Source organism: Muscardinus avellanarius (assembly GCF_963383645.1).
Source record: "Muscardinus avellanarius genome assembly, chromosome: 8".
Classification (NCBI taxonomy): Eukaryota; Metazoa; Chordata; class Mammalia; order Rodentia; family Gliridae; genus Muscardinus; species Muscardinus avellanarius.
In genome coordinates this window covers 43765503-43787819 of record NC_137794.1, presented here as the reverse complement: position 1 = coordinate 43787819, position 22317 = coordinate 43765503, and the positions used below count along the sequence as shown (strand labels likewise).

At 46.6% G+C, this 22317-nt stretch overlaps 2 protein-coding genes across 3 annotated transcripts in view; one reads left to right on the top strand and one right to left on the bottom strand.

The window, feature by feature from the left end:
* The window catches only part of GABRR2 (gamma-aminobutyric acid type A receptor subunit rho2), a gene marked incomplete at its 5' end in the record, with an annotated part of 63205 nt that extends 41476 nt beyond the window's left edge, over positions 1 to 21729 (top strand). Inside the window, 7 exons of one of the 2 annotated variants that reach the window (XM_080700191.1) lie at positions 6818 to 6885; positions 8181 to 8404; positions 9417 to 9499; positions 9664 to 9804; positions 14303 to 14455; positions 15327 to 15523; positions 21285 to 21729. In XM_080700191.1, coding sequence (XP_080556317.1) covers positions 6818 to 6885; positions 8181 to 8404; positions 9417 to 9499; positions 9664 to 9804; positions 14303 to 14455; positions 15327 to 15523; positions 21285 to 21596 — 1178 coding nt within the window. In that variant the 3' untranslated portion in view covers positions 21597 to 21729. Of the gene's footprint in view, positions 1 to 6817; positions 6886 to 8180; positions 8405 to 9416; positions 9500 to 9663; positions 9805 to 14302; positions 14456 to 15326; positions 15539 to 21284 lie in introns of both variants that reach the window. The other variant, XM_080700190.1, reaches the window with a different exon arrangement.
* LOC308266495 (high mobility group protein B1) lies at positions 2942 to 3541 on the bottom strand (the record flags this gene model as incomplete). Its single annotated transcript, XM_080700729.1, has 1 exon — positions 2942 to 3541. One exon carries the CDS (start codon positions 3539 to 3541, stop codon positions 2942 to 2944), a length of 600 nt encoding a protein of 199 aa, XP_080556855.1.
* Positions 21730 to 22317: the final 588 nt, after the last annotated feature.

Sequence of the window (22317 nt, the reverse complement as noted above, 5' to 3'; positions counted from 1 at the left end):
CTGGCGGGCAGGTCTAAGCAATGCCAGGCGCAGAGAAGGCATAGGCGCGCGACGCGGCACAGTCCACGGGCGGCACGTGCGGGGCAGTCCGCGGGGCGGGCGCGGCGGTCCGTGGGGCGGGCGTGGCGTGGGGCAGGGTCTGCGGGCACGGCGGGGTCCATCCTGGCAGCGGGTGGCGCGGGCGGCCGGAATGGCATGGGCGCGGGCCGGCGCAGGCCCATCCAGGCGGCTGGCAGCTCGGGCCGCGGGCGCAGCACGGGCGGGCAGCGCGGTCCTGTCTACTTTCAGCTTTTTGCAGAAGCCGGTGGGGCGGGCGGGCAGACGTGCACAGGCTGAGCATGGATTCCAATAAGCGCAGATCCAAGCCAGGTCCCATAAGTCCGGTACGGGTTTCGGTACCAATATGAAAGGTATTTGGCGTGTCCCCTGTTGCACAGAGACACGCGGAGATCCATAATATTATAGGAAAGGCTTTATTCATGGGAGGTCGGCCTCCAGCCCCCGCGTGCATGCGGGGGCTGGTGGGGGAGAGTGCGTCTCTCCGTCTCCCTGTCGGGCTCCCCTCTGAACTCTGAACTCGCTTCTTTCTGACCGGGAGGCGTGGTCCCCTCTCGGAATCACTGGGCTCCGCCTCCTAGCTTCCCACCCTGCCCCTTTGTGGGGCGGGGGCAGCTCTAACCTTTCAATAAAGATTTTCTAGTTTTATATATCATAATAATATAACACATATATTATATATTTTTTCTCTTTTGAGAAAGGATCTTGCAATGCTGCCCTGGCTGGAATAGAATTTCTCCTTCCTTCCTTTCTTTCTTTCTTTCTTTCTCTCTTTCTTTCTTTCTTTCTTTCTTCTTTTTCTTTTTGTGGTGCTGGGGATTGAACCCAGGGACATTCTATCTCTGAGCTACACCCCCAGCCGGATTTATTTTTTATTTTGAAAAAGGGTCTCACTAAGTTGCTTAGGACCTCACTAAGTAGCTGAGGCTGGCCAAGAACCCGGATCCTCCTGTCTCAGTCTTCCAAATACTGGATTACAAGCGTGCACCACCACGCCTGGCGATTGGAGTTGAATTTCTAACCTCAAGTGATTCTCCTGCCTCAGCCTTCTCGGAAGCTGGAACTAGACGCATGTGCCAACATGCCCAGCTCCAGTTACGTTATTGTTATTAATTTCTAATGACCATTGAGGTCATACCTTAAATAAATCCTAATTCTTCAAGATTTGCTTTATGGCACAGTATATGCTCAATATTTATCTTACTGTGTCCTTTCTATTTTTCAACCAACTCTATGTTCTTTCTTTTTTTTTCTGCTTTCTTTTGGATTATTTTTGGTTATTCCAATATTAGATTGGAAATGCATACTCGTATTATTTCTTGAGGCTCCCCAGAAAATGACAGGAGTCCTTGGCTTATCTACTTATGTTAAGCAGCTACTTTTACTGTTCTCCTGGACAACACAAAGAACACGTTTACGACATTTATACCTTTCCCTGCTTAAAAGCTATTTTTGTTGTATACTTTAATTTCTTTTTTGTTGTTGGTTTTGGGGATTGAACCCAGGAGTGTTTTGCATCTGAGCTACACACCCAGGCCTTTTATTCTTTATTTTGAAACAGGGTCTCACTAAGTTGCGGAGGGCCTAAGTAGCTGAGGTAGCTGTGAACCTGTGATCTTCCTGACTCAATCTCCCAAGTACTGAGATTACAAGTATGAGCCGCCACGCCTGGCTGTACTTTCAGTTTTTTGTCTTCACAAAATATTATCAGTATTGTTTGCACAATCAGTATTCATTTAGAATTATGCACATATTTCATTTTTTTTTTTTTTTTGGTGGTACTGGGGTTCCTGGAAACCCTTCTACCTCCGGGCTATACTCCTAGACCTATTTTATATTTTTATTTGGAAACAGGGTCTCTTGAGCCAGTGAGGCTGGCTTCAAACCAGAGCAATCCTTCTGTCTCCGCCTCCCAAGCGCAGGGATTACAAGCATGCGCCAAGCGCCACCACAGGCCACCATGCCCAGCACATATTTCCCATTTTTGTTTTTCTTTTTTCTTTTTTTTTTTTGGTACTGGGGATGGAACCCAGGGGCATTCTACCTCTGAGCTACACCCCAGCCCTATTTTAAAAAATTCTTTTTTTTTTTGAAACAGGGTCACACTGAGTTGCAAATGACCTCACTAAGTTGTAGCTGAGGCTGTCCTTGAACTGCCATCCTCCTGTCTCAGCCTCCCAAATGCTGGGATTACAAGCCTGCGCCACCACACCTGGCCATTTTTGTTTTTCTTTATTCCTTCTTGCATCTCTAGTTTTCCCTTTCAGATCACATTCCTTCTCCTTGAAAGACACTTCATTTGGGGCAGGTTGCCTGCCAGAAAATTTTCTCAGCTTTAATTTACTTGAAAATTCTATTTCACGTTGATTCTTTTTTTTTTTTTAATAAAAAAAATTGTATTTACTTAGAAGCATTCAGAATGTCAACAAAAACAGCTGCAACTTTTTTTTTGCAATTACAGAGTGGTATTCAGTTAACAGAACAACAATTATTTCGTATAAGCTGCATCAGAGACAACTGAAGATGAGAAAACTACCGTCCCCATATATAACTAATTTGTGCTGTGCACCAACAAGAACCTGCTTTAAATTTCCATGCCAATTTACAACCCCCATACTGTACCAGGCAAGGTTAGTGGCTATTGAAAATACCACCAGGACAGGGCTATCTAAAGACACATTCGGTAGTGTGTTAACTATACAAAAAAAGACACTGTACAGTTTAAAAACAAATCTTACACAGCCTTACATTTCAATTTTTTTTCTTTAAAAGGAGTGAGTTGTGTACAGGGGGGTTAAATGCTTTATAGACAAGAAAAAAAAACTGCGCTAGAACCAACTTATTCATCATCATCATCTTCTTCATCTTCTTCATCTTCGTCTTCCTACTCCTCTTCATCCTCTTCATCTTCCTCATCTTCCTCCTCCTCCTTCTTTTTCTTGCTCTTCTCAGCCTTGACAACTCCCTTTTTTGCTGCATCAGGTTTTCCTTTAGCTCGGTAGGCAGCAATATCCTTTTCATACTTTTCCTTCAGCTTAGCAGCTTTCTTCTCATAAGGCTGCTTGTCATCTGCAGCAGTGTTATTCCACATCTCGCCCAGTTTCTTTGCAACATCACCAATAGATAGGCCAGGATGCTCTCCTTTAATTTTGGGGCGATACTCAGAACAGAACAAGAAGAAGGCCGACGGAAGCCTCTTGGGTGCATTGGGATCCTTGAACTTCTTTTTTGTCTCCCCTTTAGGAGGGATATAGGTTTTCATTTCTCTTTCATAACGGGCTTTGTCCGCCTTTGCCATGTCTTCAAATTTCCCTTTCTCTTTAGCAGACATGGTCTTCCACCTCTCTGAGCACTTCTTAGAAAACTCTGAGAAGTTGACTGAAGCATCTGGGTGCTTCTTCTTGTGCTCCTCCCGGCAAGTTTGCACAAAGAATGCATATGATGACATCTTGCCTCTCGGCTTCTTAGGATCTCCTTTGCCCATGTTTAGTTGTTTTTCCTCCGCGCGGCAGCGAGTCGCCCAGTGCCCGTCCAGCTCTCACTTGCCCCGGCGCTGTCTCTATGGAGCTCAATGTACTGCAATGGCTGTGAGAGCGGGAGCCAGACGCTCACGTTGATTCTTGAAGAGTCAGTGGAGAAGAAACGACATATGTCCTTATCAAAAAATTGATAAACCCTCATAGTAATTCCCAGAATGACATGAGAAAAAGTAATGACAGAGACGCTTGGAACTGATAGGAGCCCTTGGCCAATCACACTTTTTCCTTACGCCTCGAATTTGCCACCTCTCAGCTCTACTGCCTAAAATCTCACCAGAGGCTTCTCACTGGCTCACCAGACATCAGTTTAAACCAGAAACACCCATGACCGTGTCAGCGGGCCAAGTCATGGACACCTGGCTTAACTAGACTATTTTTCTTCTAAACCCTAAAAGAACTCAGCTCCACTCAAACCATCAGACAGAATGTTCCTAGAAGGAGAAGAAAGACCATTTTAGGAAGGATTTTTCTCCAAATGAGGTTGGGAAGGGCCACAAAATGGAGCCTCAGGCGAGCCTCACCTGGGATGGGTTAAAGGAGAAGCTCAGACTACAGGGGGCAGGCAGGGCCGCACTATCCATTCAGGCTGGAGGGCTGCGTCTCCCTGAGAGCAGCTGTGGACAGTGGGCAGCGAGGACAAGCCAGGGCACTGGGACCTGAGCCTGCCCTCCAGGTGGGCAGTTCCTCCGGATCACCGACACCTCCCTCGGACATATTGTCAGATTTCTCCTTAAAAGGGCAGCTGGAAGCCGGACCCCGAGAACAGAGGGCACAGTCGCAGACACCATGAGCGATGTTATATTTCATGTGGTCAGTGCCCCAAGCCAAACAAGCTCCTGCTCAGACACGGGGCACATTATCTGAAAACCAGGTCACTGGAACGTCGGTAGACTGCTGTATTGTTTCTTCCCTTTGGCTCTTGGAGTCATGTTGCAGGTTGCCTGGCATATTAGAGAAAGGGATTGAAGAGGTAATCAGAACAGAGTAGAAAGAGTACGGCTCCGGGGGTGTGTGTGAGCACCAAGTGTTGTATGCATGTATGTCACTGTCAACATGATTTACATTTTGATGTGAGACTATAACGCACCGATAAAAGCACATTATAAAAAGAAAGAGTATGGCCCCAACTCTGGGGCCAGAAAATGCGGTAATTTAATCAGCCTCTGTCCTCTGATGACAGTGCCGGGGGGTCTGGGCCAGGCTGCCTCAGATATGCCTCATGTGGCAAGTCCCTGGAAAGGAGGCCCTGAGGAGGGGGCTTCTCCTTTTCACTTCAGGTTTCCCTCCAAAGCCCCCCTGAAGTCCAGAGTAAGAAGAGAATGTGGCTGTCCGAGCCAGGATTTCTCCTGGGCCTTGACCTAAGCTATCCATTCAGGAACAGATTGATTTACACCCTGATTTATATGAGAAGGAAAAAAAATGTACTCATTTGCCTTCAGGTTTAAGAACACAGCAAATATTCTCTCGATCACATTCTAACAGACTTCCATTCTATCAAACTTAGCCAAAAAAAAAAAAAACCCACAAATCTTTAATGGTGGAATGTGACATGTTATAAGCCTACAGGGGAGATGTAGGGAGAGTCTGAGCCCATTCCAATGCCCTACGCCACCTTTAAGAGAGCCCGCTCCCTGTGTTTGGGCTGGAATGGAAGACTGAGTCTTCTAGTTCCTGCCAAGTCTTCGTCAGGACCTCTGATCCTCCTCCTTTGCCTCAGCCTGTCTTCGTTCCTTCCGATTCTCATCCTCTAAGACCCAGAGTCACCCTGCCTCCGAGGGTCTCCCTGCTCAGGCCGCAGTCAGGTCGGGCTGGATGGGACTGTCCTGTTCCTGCCTCCTGGGCAGCCCAGGTGCAGTTAGACCGGTCTCCAGATGCCCCCTCTCCCCAGAGGGTCCGCCAGATGCCACCTCACTCTCTCCAGGGATGTATTTTGGCTGTGAGTATAAGAGAATTTGTTAATATGCTTGACAGATATAGGCTTTGAGGGTTTGTTTTTTTTCCTTCCTGAGATTTAAAAAAATATTAAAATCGCTGGGCATGGTGGCGCACGCTTGTAATCCCTGCGCTTGGGAGGCGGAGACAGGAGGATCATGCAGGTTCGAAGCCAGCCGCGCTGGCGTAAGAGACCCTGTTTCAAAAATATTAAAAAAAAATAGGTCTGGGAGTGTAGCCCAGAGGTAGAAGGGCTTCCAGGAACCCCAGTACCACCAAAAAAAAAATTTTAAATCAGAAAAGGATTGTACCTAATCATGATGTACATACAGACAAGGGTACTAAAGTGCAGCTCAGTAAACTATTACAAGGTGAACCTGCCAATGGGACCATCATTCAGCTCAAGAAAAAGGACAGGCCGGGCGTGGTGGCGCACGCTTGTAATCCCCGCGCTTGGGTGGCTGAGACAGGAGGATCGCACAGGTTCGAAGCCAGCCTCAGCTGGCTTAAGAGACCCTGTTTCCAAACAAAATATAAAATAGGTCTGAGAGTGTAGCCCAGAGGTAGAAGGCCCCTGGGTTCCATCCCCAGTACCACCAAAAAAAAAAAAAAAAAAAAAAAAAAAAAAGTAAGAAAAAGGACAGGACCACAGATGAATGCACAGATAAACACAGTTTTAGGAATCTTGCCAGGGGCCTGATGAAACTGGATACTGGTTTCTGTGCTATGTAGTATTACCTGCATGTCCTGAGATGATTTAAAAATCTTGAACAGTGCTGCCTTTCCTGTGATCTAACTTTGCACAGAGATTTGTCTCACTCTAGATGAAAGGATTCTAGAGGGCAGGACCCCAGCCACATGCTAGGTTCTCCGTGGGTAGAATCCAAATGACCGAAGAGCCCAGACCCAGGTGTGCGGATGAACCAGTCTTCGACTGGAGACTCTTAAGCCTCATTCTGTTCTCTTTGGACGAATAAGGTCTCTACTGCAACACTAGAGCAACATCATTACCTCCACCCTACAGAGACAACCCTGATAGGCAGAAAGTAATGATCTGGTTCGTTGACTTACCCAACAAGCATGGATTAAACCTCTGCATTGGCCCAAGAACGGCCCATAAAGCAGACACAGCCCCTGACCTCCACGGAGGAAGCTCAGACTCCCCACACACCAGGAACTAGCAGGAAAACTCAGAGAGCATCCTGAACCATTGCCACACCCCTGACTCTTGGGAGAAGAAGGCATTGGAGAGGAACGTGCCTTGACCAGCTCTCTCTGCTCTTCCATAGGCCCTGCCATCCCGGTGGGTGTGGACGTGCAGGTGGAGAGCCTGGACAGCATCTCCGAGGTGGACATGGTAGGCGCCGCCCGGGGCCGCAGCCCCAGCGAGGGGTCACGTGGCTGAGAGGCTGTGAGGGCCTGTGGCTGGGTGGCCTCAGTGGGGCAGGCTGCACCTGTAGGTCAGAGCAGGAGCTGGAGGTGACAACGTGGGGCGTTGGGAGTGGGCTCAGATGCAGTAAAATCTAGAGCAGTTACTTGGGAGGTTGAGACAGGAGGATTGCAAGTTTGAAGGCTACCCCACCAACTTAGATTCTGTTTCAAAATTAAATTTAAAAAACCAAAAGGGTTGGGGATGTAGTGCAAAAGTAGAGTATCCATGGGTCCAATCCCCGGGAATCCTCCCCTCCACAAATCTAGAGTGGGGTTCAAACTTCATAGGTAAAAATTACATGAGACCTGGTCAAATGCAGGTTCCTGGTCCCTACTCCATACCCTCTGATTTCAGCATCTCTGGGGGTGAGGCCAGGGTTTTGCATTTTGAGCGCAGTGCTCAGGTGCTGTACCTGGGCAGGTGAGCCACACCTGGGGGAGCGCTGCAGGTGGGTGTTTTGATTAGAAACCTGCAGTTTGATGGTTTTATTCCTGCTGTGAGCCCTCTCACTCCCTGGCTCCCCCAGTGCATGCGTACATCTCTTGGCTGTCCTAGAGGGCCACCTTGGAAAGGAGCACCCCTCCGGGCTCCAGCCAGATCTCTTCTTCCTCTGCCTCAGGAAGTGCATAGGTGCTCCCCCCTGACCCTCCCAGGCGGCTCCTCCCTACCCATTAGGTCTCAGCTGAGACAAGGCTTTTTCAAAGAGGTGTCCCTAACTGCCTGGTCAAAAGGGCTTCTGTTTTTCCTTAACCCACATCACCAATTTTTTTTTTCCCCCTTTGGTACTTAGAATTGAACCCATGGGCATTTTACCTATAAACTACACCCCCTAGCCCTTTTTAACATTTTTTATTTGGAAACAGTCTTGCCAGGTTGTTAACAGCCTCGCTACATTGCTAAGGCTGTCCTCCAACCTGCACTCCTCCTATCTCAGCCTCCTAAGAGCTGGGAGGACAGGCATGTGGCTGCACGTCCAGCTCCACATCCTGGATTTTAATTTTGCTATAGATTTGTTTTGCATTTTATTCTGTCTTGTTTGTCGGTCGTCTCCCACACTTGACTATAAGCTCCTCGTGAGGACAAAAGAGAACCATTCCCGCAGCGCTGTCCCTCTGGGTGCAGAACTGTCGCCCCGACCCTGGATGCTGAGCCCGAGTGCCAGCAGATGGTGAGGAAGAGGCTCTAACCCGCCCTTTCTGGTGTCACCCCGGGCCCCGCAGGACTTCACCATGACCCTGTACCTGCGGCATTACTGGAAGGACGCGCGGCTGGCCTTCCCCAGCACCAGCAACAAGAGCATGACCTTCGATGGCCGGCTGGTGAAGAAGATCTGGGTCCCGGACGTCTTCTTTGTGCACTCCAAAAGGTCCTTCATGCACGACACCACCACTGACAACATCATGTTGAGGGTGTTCCCAGATGGCCAAGTGCTGTACAGCATGAGGTAACCATCCCGGTGCTGTGCCCCTTTGTCCAGAGCCATGTCAGGACACGTGGCCAGTCCCTCTGGCTCTGAAGACTTTGTCACCGCGGGTCTGTGGGAAGGTGCGAGCCTTCTGAGGCCAGTCAGAATTGTCCAGAGATGAAATGGCCACCCCAGGGTGGGTGAATTCTTATGACTGGGGGTCTTAAGCATGGGTTAGAAAACTGCTTTGGTAGCCAGGCATAATGATGCATGCTGTTATCCTGGGAGTATTTGGGAGGCTGAGACAGGAGGATTGCAGGTTTGAAGCCAGCCTCAGCAATTTAACAAGACCCTCAGCAACTTAGTGATACCTTGCTCCAAAATAAAAAGAAAAGAGCTGGGGGTGTGGCTCCCCCAGTAGAAAGAAAGAAAGAAAGAAAGAAAGAAAGAAAGAAAGAAAGAAAGAAAGAAGAAAGAAAACTGCTTTGGCCTGAATAAGTTGATGGAGGCAATAGTATCCTCTGTACTTTCTCTTAAGAGTATAAGATCCAAGTTGATTGGTAATAGAGAATAAAAAGATAGTAACACTAGCTACTATTTTATTGAGTGCAACTGCAGCCTAGCTTCTGGACTAACTTGAGTGATCTAAGCTGTCTCATTTTATCTTCCTGGCCTGAATATACAGTTTGCCAGAGTTAAATGATACAACTAGGTTCTCTCTGGCCTTAGATGAGGGGTGGGGAGGAGACCCCTGGCCTCCAGGCAGCTCTGGGGAGCCAGCGCTATGGGCTGAGGGCAGTGCCCAGAGAAGGGTGTAGGTATAGGCCATGGCGACATCCCCAGTGGCCAGGGAAGGGGCGCAGACAGCCAGAAAAGGGGCCCAGCAGAGCATCCACAGCACCTGCCGCAGAAGACCAAACTCCACAGTTAGGGTTCTGTAACGTGGTGCCTCTGTTTCCGGACGTCTAAAGTGGACATAGGAGGCTCTTGGCCACACGCTGGGCCTTCCCCACTCCCTGCATGGGCCGACTCGTGCCTTTGGCTTGTGCAGGATTACCGTCACGGCCATGTGCAACATGGACTTCAGCCACTTTCCCCTGGACTCTCAGACCTGCTCCTTGGAGCTGGAGAGCTGTAAGTACGGTGTCGTCCATTCCTTCTCCTTGACCCCTGCCTGGTCTCTGCGCCACGTTAGTGACCTCGAGCCGCACGTCAGGCCCGTCTAGCCCTCGGCTGGGGTGGGCTTTCCTTGCTGCCTCGTGCTGCATCAAGTTACCTTGTTTTCCTCTCCCCCCAAGATGCATACACGGATGAAGATCTGATGCTGTATTGGAAGAATGGGGACGAATCCCTGAAAACAGACGAGAAGATTTCCTTGTCTCAGTTTCTGATTCAGAAATTTCATACGACTTCTAGACTGGCCTTCTACAGCAGCACCGGTAACTCTTGCCACAGTCCGATTCCAACATGGAAGAATTAGAATTCTTCTTCAACCTTAACCTCTTCTCCCAATGAAAATAATTTCTCCTCTCTCTCTCTCTCTCTCTCTCTCTCTCTCTCTCTCTCTCTCTCTCATTTTCTTTTCCTGGAGATTGAACCCATAGCCACATGTATGCTAGGCAAACACTCTACCACTGAGTTAAATCCTCAGCCCTAATCAATTTATTTATTTAATTTATTAATTTACTTTTCTGGCAGTACTGGGGATTTAACCCAAGAAGTCTACCTCCAAGCTACACCCCCAGCCCTATTTTTTATTATTTATTTTGAAACAGGGTCTCACTTTGTTGTGGAGGGCCTCGCTAAGCAGCTGAGGCTGACTGTGAACCTGTGTCTCAGCCTCCCAAGTACTGGGATTACAAGTGTGCACCACCATTTCCAGCTCTAATCAATTTATTTTGAATGCTTCATCCCCCCCTCCTCTTCCTTCTTTTATTTTTGAGGTTCCCCCAAGCCCTCTTAATTTTTTTAATTTTGAAACAGGGTCTTACGTTGCTGAGGTCTACGTTGCTGAGGCTGGCCTTGAACCTGTGATCCTCCTGTTTTGGCCTCCCACATACTGGGATTACAGGCATCTGCCACCACGTCCAGCTTGTCTCTCCTCTTCTGTTTAAACGTTTGAGAGAATCCATTTGTCGGCTCTTCCCTAATCTCACCCTTGGTGCCTGGTTCATTCCTTAGGACTGTTGTAACAAAGTGCCACAACTGGCTGTTTTTGAGACCAGAGACCACAAGGCAGGCTGCCTTTCAGGACTGTAGTGGAGTCCTGCCTGCCTCCTCCGGTCTTCGTTTGCTGCCAGGAATTCTTGGCATTCCACCACGCAGCCCCATCCCTGCTGCTGCCCACATTGCATTTGGCGCTCAGGTCCCCGGTCTGTGGCCTCGCAGGGTGTTCTCCTCTCTGGGTGTCTACATCCAGATTTCCTCTTCTGTAAGGAGACTGGCAATTGGATTAAGGCCCATCCTGACCTAGCGTGATCTAATTTTACCTTGATTACGTCTGCAAAAACCCTGTTTCCAGATGAGGTTACGTTCACAGGTAAGGAGAGTGGGTCGTAGGACTTCCACAAGTCATTTTAGGAGACACAATTCAACCCACAGTGTGGCTATGGGACCCTACTGGGTCTCTCTTCATTACCCTTTGTCCCAGCCCTGAGAAGGCCCAGCCTTTGTGCTGGAAGCTTTAGCTAGACTGCCTGCTTTTGCACAGGCAGCATCTGCCCCCAGGCCCCCAAGAGCATCAGACACAGCAAAGAGGGAGCCTGGCCGAGGATTGAGTCCAGGAGCGTTCTGCCTCCAAGATAGATGACCCCCAGCTCTATTTATTTATTTATTTATTTATTTGTTTGTTTGTTTGTTTGTTTGTTTGTTTATTTATTTATTTATTTATTTGCTTTTGCTACTGGGGATGGAACCCATGGGCATTCTACCTCCGAACAATACCCTCAGCCCTATTTCTTATTATTTATTTTGAAACAGAGTCTCACTGAGTTGCAAAGGGCCCCACTAAGTTGCCGGATCCTCCTGTCTCAGCCTCTCAAATGCTGGGATTACAAGTGTGTGCCTCCACACCCGGCATCATTTTGAAAAGTTGCTGAAGGGGCTTCAAACCTGCATTCCTCCTATTTTAGCCACTCAAATACTGGGACTACTGGCATGTGCCACTATGTGCCTAAAATTTACCATTTTAGCTATCTTTTAGTGTAAAATATACTAGCATTAAGTCTACTCACAATGTTGTACAACAAGCAGCTCTGTGGACTTCCAGAACTGGCTCATCATTCACACAGCAACCTGAACGCATTGAATGGTAACCCCACTCTCCTTCCCCCAAACTCCTAGAAACTTTATTTCTGCTTCTATGGATTTGTCTATTCTAGGTAACTCATCTAAGTGAAACCATGCAATATTTATCCTTTTGCGACTGATTTACTTCACATAGCATAATGTTTTCAGGAATTATTCACATCGTGGCATAAATCATAATTTCATTCCTTTTTAAGGCGAAATAATATTCTACTGCATGCATACACCACAATTTGTTTTTCCATTCATCTGTTGATGGACACTTGGGTGGTTTCTACCTTTTGTCTATTATGAATAGCATTGCTATGAACCTGGGGAATCTTTTAAAACATACCCATTCCTAGGTCCTCTGGCCAGATGCATTAAATCAAAATCTCTCTTGGACAGGGCGAGGCTTCAGAGTGCAGTCTAGGTGTCCTGGAAGAGTCAGGTTCCTCGGCCCTCACTGCTCACCCCATCTGAGCTGCTCCTCCTGGCCGGCTGTCCAGTGTGCAGTCAGTCGACCTCTGTGAGCCTGTGTCAGCCCTTCTAGCCAGTTGAGGGCTGCCCCTTACAAAACTGAATGGGATCACTGTTGACACTCAGATGGATACTGTAGCGCTTAGCTGTGCTGAGATAGTTATCCATCTTGAATATTGGTGAATCTTTATGTTCCACCCAACACCTACTTGGTTCTTTGAAAATCCCTGAGGGTAGGAGCAAGACCTGGGGTTTTCTTTTCCCCTCAGACATCAGAATGTGGGCATCTGCTTGGTTAACATTCCCTCATTGCCTCAAATAAAACTCAAACCTCAGTTAAATTTCCTAATACCCCTGCCCTGTTTGTCTTACCTAAGCTATTACCCAGGTGGTCATCAACTGAATTTTTTTCTTCAAGTCAACTCTTCTTTTGTATTTTATTTAGAAAAAAAAAAACATTTTCAGTGGAACATTGGTGTCATTTGCCATAAATAGAACATGATTTAAATAACTCATGTTGAGCCAGGTATGGTGGCGCATGCTTGTAATCCCAGCATTTGGGAGGCTGAGACAGGAGGATCGTGGTTCGAGGACAGCCTCAGCTACTTAGTGAGGCTCTTTGCAACTCAATGAGATCCTGTTTCAAAATAAAGAATAAAAAATAGGACTGAGGGTGTTGTCTGGCGGTAGCATGCCCCTGGGTTCTATCTCCAGTACTGCAATAATAATAATAATAATAATAATAATAATAATAATAATAACCCATGTAATGAACACAAATTCCTGGAGTCGTCTTGTGCTGCGGCGTGTGCCCCACGCTCTGTGACACAGGAAGTTGCCTGTTCTCTGATGAGGCCGGGCTGGGCTGGGAGGTGGGCAGGCTGTGCACCCAGCCTTGGTTCACTCTACACTAATGGTTCCTTGGCACCAGCTGGAATCCCAGTGGCTCTGGGTCTTTTGAAACTTTACAATTTCAATCTCTTTTTACAACCATTCATCAACGAATCACAAATTGCCATATTGAAATAGACCCATGTTGTCATTTTTTCCCCCTGGAGAAGAACTGATGTCAGACTTCAGAAATGTGTGAACAGCCCATTCCATCTTATGATGGAGTTGGAGAATAGGAGAGGGAGCCGCCTCACACTAAAGAGGACCCCATGACAGTCTGCCTCTCCCCGTTCTGCTTCAGTGGTACTGATCTCAACAGAACAGAAATCACTCCAACCTTTCTTTCCTTTTTTAATTTTTGGTACCGGGGATTAAACCCAGGAGTGTTCTTCCTCTGAGCTATACCCACTTCCAGCACTTTTCTTATTATTTTTTATTTTTTATCGGTGCATTGTAGTCAGGCATCTTAATGGAGTACAAGATGGTAGAGGCATTTGAACACACAGCACTCATTTAGCCCTTCCCCAATCCCCAGCTATTCTTATTTTTAACTTTTGAAACAGGGTCTTGCTAAGTTGTTGAGCGTCTCACTAAATTGGCTGTCCTCAAGTCTGTCTCAACTCCCAAGTACTAGGATTACAGGCGTGTGCCACCAACCGCGCCTGGCTAAACTGCCGCCACTTCAAATGCTCCTGAGCCACCAGCCACCCAGCAACTGCTCTTGTGGTTTACAGTTAACAGGTACCAAATAAACAGTTAAATCTATGCCTCTGTTTTGTCCTACCATCTTCCAAACTGTTGTGAAGAAAAGCTAGCTTATACATTATACAAGATTTATACAAGTTAGATTAGATTTACTGTGACAGTAAATGTACCAAATATTGACAAGATATTTATTTATTTATTTATTTATTTTGCAGTACTGGGGATTCCACCTCTGAGTTACACCCCCAGCCCTATTTTTTATTCTTTATTTTGAAACAGAGCCTCATTGAGTTGCAGAGGGCCTCACTAAGTCAATGAGGCAGGCTGCGAACCATGATCCTCCGGTCTCAGCCTCCCAAATGCTGGGATTACAAGCGTGCGCCACCATAGCTGGGCTTAAGCTATTTATAGGAGAGATAGCTTAGATTTTGGAAGAGAAAGGGATCGAATTAAGCCAACTGGTCATGAAGTCGAACTCTGCTGTTGCTGATGACCACAACCGCGCCTGGCATCTGTGGAAGGAGGCTGTCCTTGCTTTGCTGACCGAGCCTCACTGGTGTCTTTCTGTGTGCCCAGGCTGGTACAACCGTCTGTACATCAACTTCACGCTGCACCGCCACATCTTCTTCTTCTTGCTCCAAACCTATTTCCCCGCCACCCTGATGGTCATGCTGTCCTGGGTGTCCTTCTGGATTGACCACAGAGCTGTGCCCGCCAGAATTTCACTGGGTAAAAGCACTGATAAAGTTTGGCAGGGTGGTGGTTGTTTCAAATGGTCACTAGGTAAAGGGAAAGTCATGATTCAGAGGCCTTAACCGCAGGCTGAGTGGGAAGGAGCAACTTACCCACCTGCCTCTTGTCTGCACCATTCAGATGAAGCTCCAGTTTCTTCCAGCACATTGTGAAAACCATGGGGAGCTAAACCTTTGCCAACTTGAACAGCACCTCTTTAGAAAGATGCAGCCTATTGGGATATAGACGTCCACAGCTGACTGAGTGAAGTTCAGCAGATACAGTAGAGGATTCGCAAGGTGCCAAGAGATGTACTCTGCAAATAGAGGGCTTCTTTTGCTGGCCTTGTTTAGCAGCCAGAGGGCCTGGAGGTGCTCCCCTTACATAACCTCAGGTACAGGAAGGACTGCATTCCCGGAGCTGTGGTCCTCCTGACCCTGGGTCCCAGAGTGAGAGATCATTGCCCATCATAGCAATTTAGACAAAGGCAGGCTGGGCCCAGAGAAATGGGAGAGGGTTTACCAGCAAAGCAGGAGGGAAACAAGCATGGTAGGCTTCCAGGAGTTTCCACCTGGGTGTGATGACTGCGCATGTGTGAGGGGAATGTGCTCATCCCAGAGGTTTGGCTAAGTTCCTTTCAAAGTGTCCTTGAGTCACTGTTTTCAGCTCCATGGCAGAACAGGCCCTTTCTGAGCCAATCCTGACCTGCCAGCCCCATTGCAGACACCAGGCGGCCTGGGGATGGGCGCCCGCTGGCTCCGCCCCCTACACCGCAGGGGATTTCTCATCCCATCTGAGGGACCCGAGGATGTGGGGCTGACTGTGAGCCGCAGGGCGGCCCTATGCTGAGCCGGGATGGGTTTTGCAGGCATCATGACGGTGCTGACCATGTCCACCATCATCACGGGCGTGAACGCCTCCATGCCGCGCGTGTCCTACATCAAGGCCGTGGACATCTACCTGTGGGTGAGCTTCGTGTTCGTGTTCCTCTCGGTGCTGGAGTACGCGGCCGTCAACTACCTGACCACGGTGTTGGAGTGGGAGGAGCGGAAGCTGCGGGAGAAGGTGAGGCGGGCCCTGGTTGGGTGAGGTTGAGGACTGAGGGCGGTGCGGGCCTGTCGTGTTGCACGTGGAGGAGGGAGGTGCTCACAGCAAGCCGGAGAATCCTGGTTTAGAATGGATTCTGGCGTCTGTTACACAGGATCCCAGAAAGTTTTTGGAGATTAGAAACCAGAAGATTTGAATTTAGGCCCAACTCTGCCACCCAAACTGGGGTCGTTTCCTCATCTGTAAAAACAGAGTTACAGCCCGGGCATGGTGGTGCCCAGTACTTAGGAGGCCAAGACAAGAGGATAGTAGGTTTGAGGACAGCCTCAGCAATATAGGGAGATTCTCAGCAACCTAGCGAGATCCCGTTTCAAAACAAAAACAAAAATGGTCTGGAAAAGCACATCTGTAGTTCCGGTATCTGGAAGGCTGAGATAAGAGGATCTCAGGTTCAAGGACAGCCTCAGCAAGTAGTGAGACCCCGTTTCAGAATAAAAACAAAATAGGGCTGGGGATATAGCTCGGAAGTAGAATGCTCCTGGGTTCAAATTCCAGTAACACACACACACACACACACACACACACACACACACGCACGGCTGGGGTATAGCTCAGAACAGGCCCCCGGTTTAATCCTTGGTATAAAAAAAGGGCAGGGCAGAGATATACAGAGCCTTCACCCCACATTCCCCCGGTGGTTGTTGTAAGAGTCACCCGAGATATGTATGCGAAAGTTGTTTTGAAACTGTAGGGTTCTAGGCACACAAAATATCACTATTATTATCGAACATGTCTAGGGAAAACACATTCTTGTTCAGAACCCAGAAGAGAGGAGAGAGTTCTAGAACACAGAGCTCCTTTATTGATAAGTGTTCAGCGGAAATTTATCCACAAGAAAACTAAGGCAAATGTTGCAGTCTTTGACTCCCTGGGATTACGATACCATCTCCACCGGACTGTACTAAACCATATTGCACAAGAGATAGAATGCAGATGGGAAATCTGGGGATGTTCATGGGCCTTTGGCACAGAAAGAGAAAGCCTATTCTATTCATTTGTATTCTGACTCTTATTAATCACGGTTAAGTAAAATGCTCACTTGTTACTAAATCATTGCAATCACGGCACTCTCCAGAGTGATGATCATGTAAGAGGTACAGAGATCAGGGACCATGAAAATTTATGCACATCTGGGTGACCGTCGACTCCTTAGCTTGGGGAGGGGGGGGAGGTGTTTAAATTTTAGAGAAAGAGCCGGGCGTGGTGGCGCACACTTGTAATCCCAGCATTTGGGAGGCTGAAAGGGAGAATTGCTATTCATGAACAGCCTCAGTTACTTAGTGAGGCCCTTTTCAACTCAGTGAACCCTGTTTCAAAATAAAGAATAAAAAAATAGGGCTGGGGGTGTAGCTTGGTGGTAGAATACTCCTGGGTTCTATTCCCAGTACTGCCAAAAAAAAAAAAAATTAGAGAAAGAAACTGGATGTAATCTCAGTATTTGGGAGGTGGAGACAGGAGGATTGCAGATTCAAGGCCAGCTCCAGAAATTTAGCAAGAATGAGAATGTGTTTCAAAAGAAAAAAGAAAAAATGGCTGGGGGTGTAGCTTGGAAGTAGAATGTTTCTAGGTTCAATCCCAAGAACCAAAACAAATATATAATTTATAATTATACATATTAGAATTTATAATTATGATTTATAATTATATGTTATAATTGTATATAATATGTTTTATATAATATATATTTTAGAAACATTTCCTTTTCAGTCTTTTACTGTCAAATATTTTTACAAATATATACATACAAATATATATTTGGAAATAAATATATTTTATACATATATTTTACAATATATTTTACAAATATACATATTCTGCAAATGTATATATATTTTACAAATATGTACATATGTATATATGCATATATGTTTAGAAACATTTTCTTTTCAAACATAGCCTTTTTTTTTTTTTTTTTTTTGGTGGTACTGGGGTTCCTGGAAACCCTTCTACCTCCGGGCTACACTCCCAGACCTATTTTTATATTTTTATTTGGAAACAGGGTCTCTTAAGCCAGCGAGGCTGGCTTTGAATCTGCGCGATCCTCCTGTCTCCACCTCCCAAGCGCGGGGATTACAAGCGTGCGCCACCATGTCCAGCTCAAACATAGCCTTTTAATGTCAAACATTTTTACTTGTTTCCAAATATACTAGATTGTTTAAGAATTTATTTTTAGTTCAAACTTTTTGTGTGTATGTGGAACAGGGTACTGGGGATTGAACATAGGAGTTTTTTTTTTTTTTTTTTTTTTACCTCTAAGCTACACTCCCAGCCCTATTTTATTTGGAAGCAAGGTCTAATTTGCTGAGGGCCTCACTAAATTATTGAGGCTGGCTTCAAATCTGCTATCCTATCAAAGGCCTTTGAAATATATTTAAAAGCTGGGCATGAGCCAGGTATGGTATGGTGGTACATGCTTGTAATCCCAGTACTTGGGAGTCTGAGACAGGAGGATCGCGGCCAGCGTCAGCTACTTAGTGAGGCCCTCCACGACTGAGTGAGACCCTGTTTCAAAATAAAGAATAAAAAGTTGGGCTGGGAGTGTAGCTCAGAGATAGAATGCCCCTGGGTTCCATCCCCAGCACCACCACCAAAAAAAAAAGTTGGGTGTGGAAGCCCATGCTTATAATCCTAGTACTTGGGAGGCTGAGACAGGAAGATCACAGGTTTGAGGACAACCTAGTGAGACTCATCAACATATCAAGACCCTGTTTCAAAATAAAAATAAATAGGGCTGGGGATGTAGCTCAGAGGTAGAATGCCCCTGGGTTCAATCCCCAGTCTCCTTCCTCTCTCTCTCTCTCTCTCTCTCTCTCTCTCTCTCTCTCTCTCTCTCTCTCTCTCTCACACACACACACACACACACACAGAAATATATTCAAATACTTTTGATTTATAATCCATTAGACTTTCCTGTTCAAAAACTAGCAAATCTGATAAACATGGGGTCATGAACCATTAACTGCATGAATCCTGAACCAGACAGTTCACTAACGTTACCATGGTCCCTGGTCTTTGTCAGTGATTATAAGACACTGTTTAAACAGCAACAGGAAGTCATACAAGGAAAAGCCACTGTGTTTGTGGGAGGCAGACATAAAGGGAGTGTGTGAGCTTCTACTCTGCCCCGTCACGGAGGGAAGCACAGGTGCTGGAGGGCAGACAGCGATGGTGAACACAAAAGACTCTCCTGTTGCCTCACAGAGAAACCATTAAGCAGGCCCCCAGGGGAGCCCAGGCTCCCAAGTAGGTGCCAAGGAGTGCCTGCCCTGAATCGCCTCTGTGTCTGATAAAAATAAAGGTTCTAAGCCAGGTGAGGTGTCGCACTCCTGTAATCCTAGTACTTAGAAGGCAGCTACACTCACCACTATACCACCCACACATTTTGAGGATGATTGCAGGTTCGAGGCCACCCTTGGCAACTTAGGGAGGCTCTGTTTTAAAATAAAATCTAAGAAGGGCTGGGGGTGTAGCCAGAGGTAGAATGCCCCAAGGTTCAATCCCCAGTAAACAAGTAAGTTCTAGGTTGGGAGTGCAGCTCAGTGGTAGAGCACTTGCCTATGTGTGCAAGGCCCAGTGTTCAATCCCCAGCAACACACACACACACACACACACACACACACACACACTTAAGTTAATGAAAAAATTTTTTTCTTTTTTTTTTTGGTGGTACTGGGGATGGAACCCAGGGGCCTTCTACCTCTGGGCTACACTCCCAGACCTATTTTATATTTTATTTGGAAACAGGGTCTCTTAAACCAGCCGAGGCTGGCTTCAAACCTGCATGATCCTCCTGTCTCAGCCTCCAAAGTGTGGGGATTACAAATATGTGCCACCATGCCCAGCTGAAAAATATTTTTAAGTAAAGATTCCAAGGCCGAATCTCAGAGCTACTGATCCATAATCTCTGAGGATGGCAGCATGGGTTCAGCGCATTTAACAAGCTGTACTTTTCTACATAAAAGCTGTCCTTTTCTACATAAAGAGCAACTCTGCCTGGGCCTGAAAGGGGAGTAAGTCCTCCTCCCAGCTGCTCCAGTCCCAGGGCTGATTATCTAGACCTAAAAGACAGGCAGTACTTACTCTTTCTTAGAAACAAGCTGATACGGAAAACAGATTTATCATAATTTATGTCACCTCCTGATTCTAGTCTTAAAAGTCTGTTTTCATTTTAGCATGAAGAACTTCAGTTTAGAGGAAATAAATAAAAACCTGTGCCTTTATTAAATAACTTCAATGACAATACCTTACAATTTTACCACCGTTTGAGTGTGATCGTACCTAAGTGCAATCAGTTGAATAGTTGATCTCTCTCTGGACTTTTATTCCCATCCATACCTATGAGTCTATATGTTCAGGGATGTAGTAGTGCATTACTTAATTACTGTTAACTGATGGGATGAAGCATAGAAAGAACAATGAAGCAAACATACCTGATTTAAAAAACACCCCTAAACCGCGATGATTTCTCCAGGTTTAAAAATATTCCAAGTAATTTTAATTGTGCATGAAATCATTCATCTATTTTTGCATTCAGAAGCTTCATGGCATTCATCCAAGTATTTCAAGACTCCTAACAGTAGGAGGCAGGTTGTGAAATGTCATTATTTTGCTTTCTCAGATGGTGCAAGCAGAGGCACCAATGGGCTGAGAGCTGAGTCAGAAACATATTAAAGTCAACAGGCTGAGGAGTAAGCCCAGGGCCAATTGGCTGGGCCAGGAGGCCTCGTGCTTTTGGCCAACACCAACCAGCCCCTGTGCTTGCTGGAGCCAACACTCCACCAACTTCAGCTGTCAGGGGAATAATTTCCTCCTCTTCAACTTGGAATTCCTTACAAATGTTTCCTTCCTGCAGAAATAGTTGAGAGATTAGGGTGCTGTTCATCTATATATATCACAACTAAATTCAACATTGTTACTATTTTGCTATTTTTGTGAGGGTCCTTCTCCCATATAAACATTCTGTGTGTGTGTGTGTGTGTGTGTGTGTGTGTGTGTGTGTGTGTGCAGTTGAACTGTTCAAAGATACATTATAGAGCCAGGTATGGTGGCACACATTGTAATCCCAGTCCCTGAGAGGCGGAGACATGAGTGTTGCAGCTTCTCAGTCAGCCTCAGCAATTTAGCAAGGCCCTCAGCAACTTAGTGAGACTTGCTTCAAAATAAAACATAAAATAAGTCTGGGGATGTAGCTTGGAGGTAGAATGCCCCTGGCTTAAATCCCCAGTACCACAAAAATAAATGTAATAGTACCATGATTCTTAGTTCTTAGATAGAACTCTTTAGAATAAAGGCATTCTCCTACATAATCAGCTTTTGATTTATGCACAAAGGGGTGGAATTCTGCACCAGAATCAGAATATGCCAGTTTAAATTCCTGGTTCTGACATTAGCTGTCTGGTCTCAGAAGACCTGCATAAGCTGTCTAGTGTTTTGCCTTTGCAATTGAGCTACATCAGTAATTCTCAATTCTGCAATTCTGGCTGCAAAGTAGAATCACATGGGAATTTTAAGTTAATTGGTCTAGTATTGCACCCCGACATGACCCAGGTGAATCTGATAGGCTGCCGGTGTAGAGAATCACTGGACTAAGTACTCTTGGAAGGTAATCCCAACTCTCTCCACGCTTCTGCATGGCAGCAGGGCGTTGCTGTGGACGCCGGCCATTTCTTCCAGCCATCTCGCGAGGCCTAACTGAGTCCTTTGTGTTTGTGGCCCGTAGCTCCCATGCATGTGTGGAATGCTTCATTCAAGAACCATGATGCTGGACAGGAGTTACAGCGAGTCTGAGGCCAACAGCCTGGCTGGGTACCCAAGAAGTCACATTCTGACAGAAGAAGAAAGACAAGACAAAATAGTGGTCCACCTGGCCCTGAGCAGCGAGTCCAACTCCTCCAGGAAGAAGGGGCTCCTCGGGAGCCAGATGGGGCTTCGCATCTTCCAGAACACCCATGTCATCGACAAATACTCCCGGTTGATATTCCCTGCCTCCTACATATTTTTCAACTTAATTTATTGGTCGGTGTTTTCCTAGGGACTCCAAGGCCATGCCTGAGAAAGGGCATGGACATCCATGGAGGGGACACATGGACCTGTTGACCACACTCCTCACACCAGACAGAACACTAGCCCCTGGGCCACCAGGAGCGTACGCCCTCTCTCCCAGGGGCCCAGGGGTCTCCAGCTCCCTCGCCTCTGCCTCGTGGGTTTGTTCCTTGCTCATGCTGTGTTCTGTGTCACACTTTACACCTCTCTGAGTAAGACTGTCTCCTGTTCTTGTGTGGGAACTTGTTCACAGAAAACGCCACCCCCCATTAAAAAAAAAAAAAAAAAGACTTGAATACCTCCCAGATGTTGTGAGACTCTCATGAAGCGTTCAGTAGTGGAAGAGAGGGAAGGGAAAGTTTAGGGGCATTCTGGGGAGAAGACAGAAAGATATAGGGAATGAAATACTTGTAAGCCCAAACAACTGGATGAAGTGCCTATCTAGGAAGAAACAACAAAAACAAACTCTCAGATCCTAGACGGGAAGTGATTTGGCCTATGTGAGTCTGGCAATCCATATAATTTTGTAATATAGGGATTATTTATTCATCCACCCATTCAACACTTAATTAAACATTAAAGTTCCACCCTGTACCAGGAACTATGAAAATGAATGCATAGTCTTTTTCCTCCGAGAACGTCTCTAAGTTGTGCTCAGTCTTTGTTTTTTATTATTTTTTTCTGGGGGGGGGGGAGAGGAAGGTTTTGGT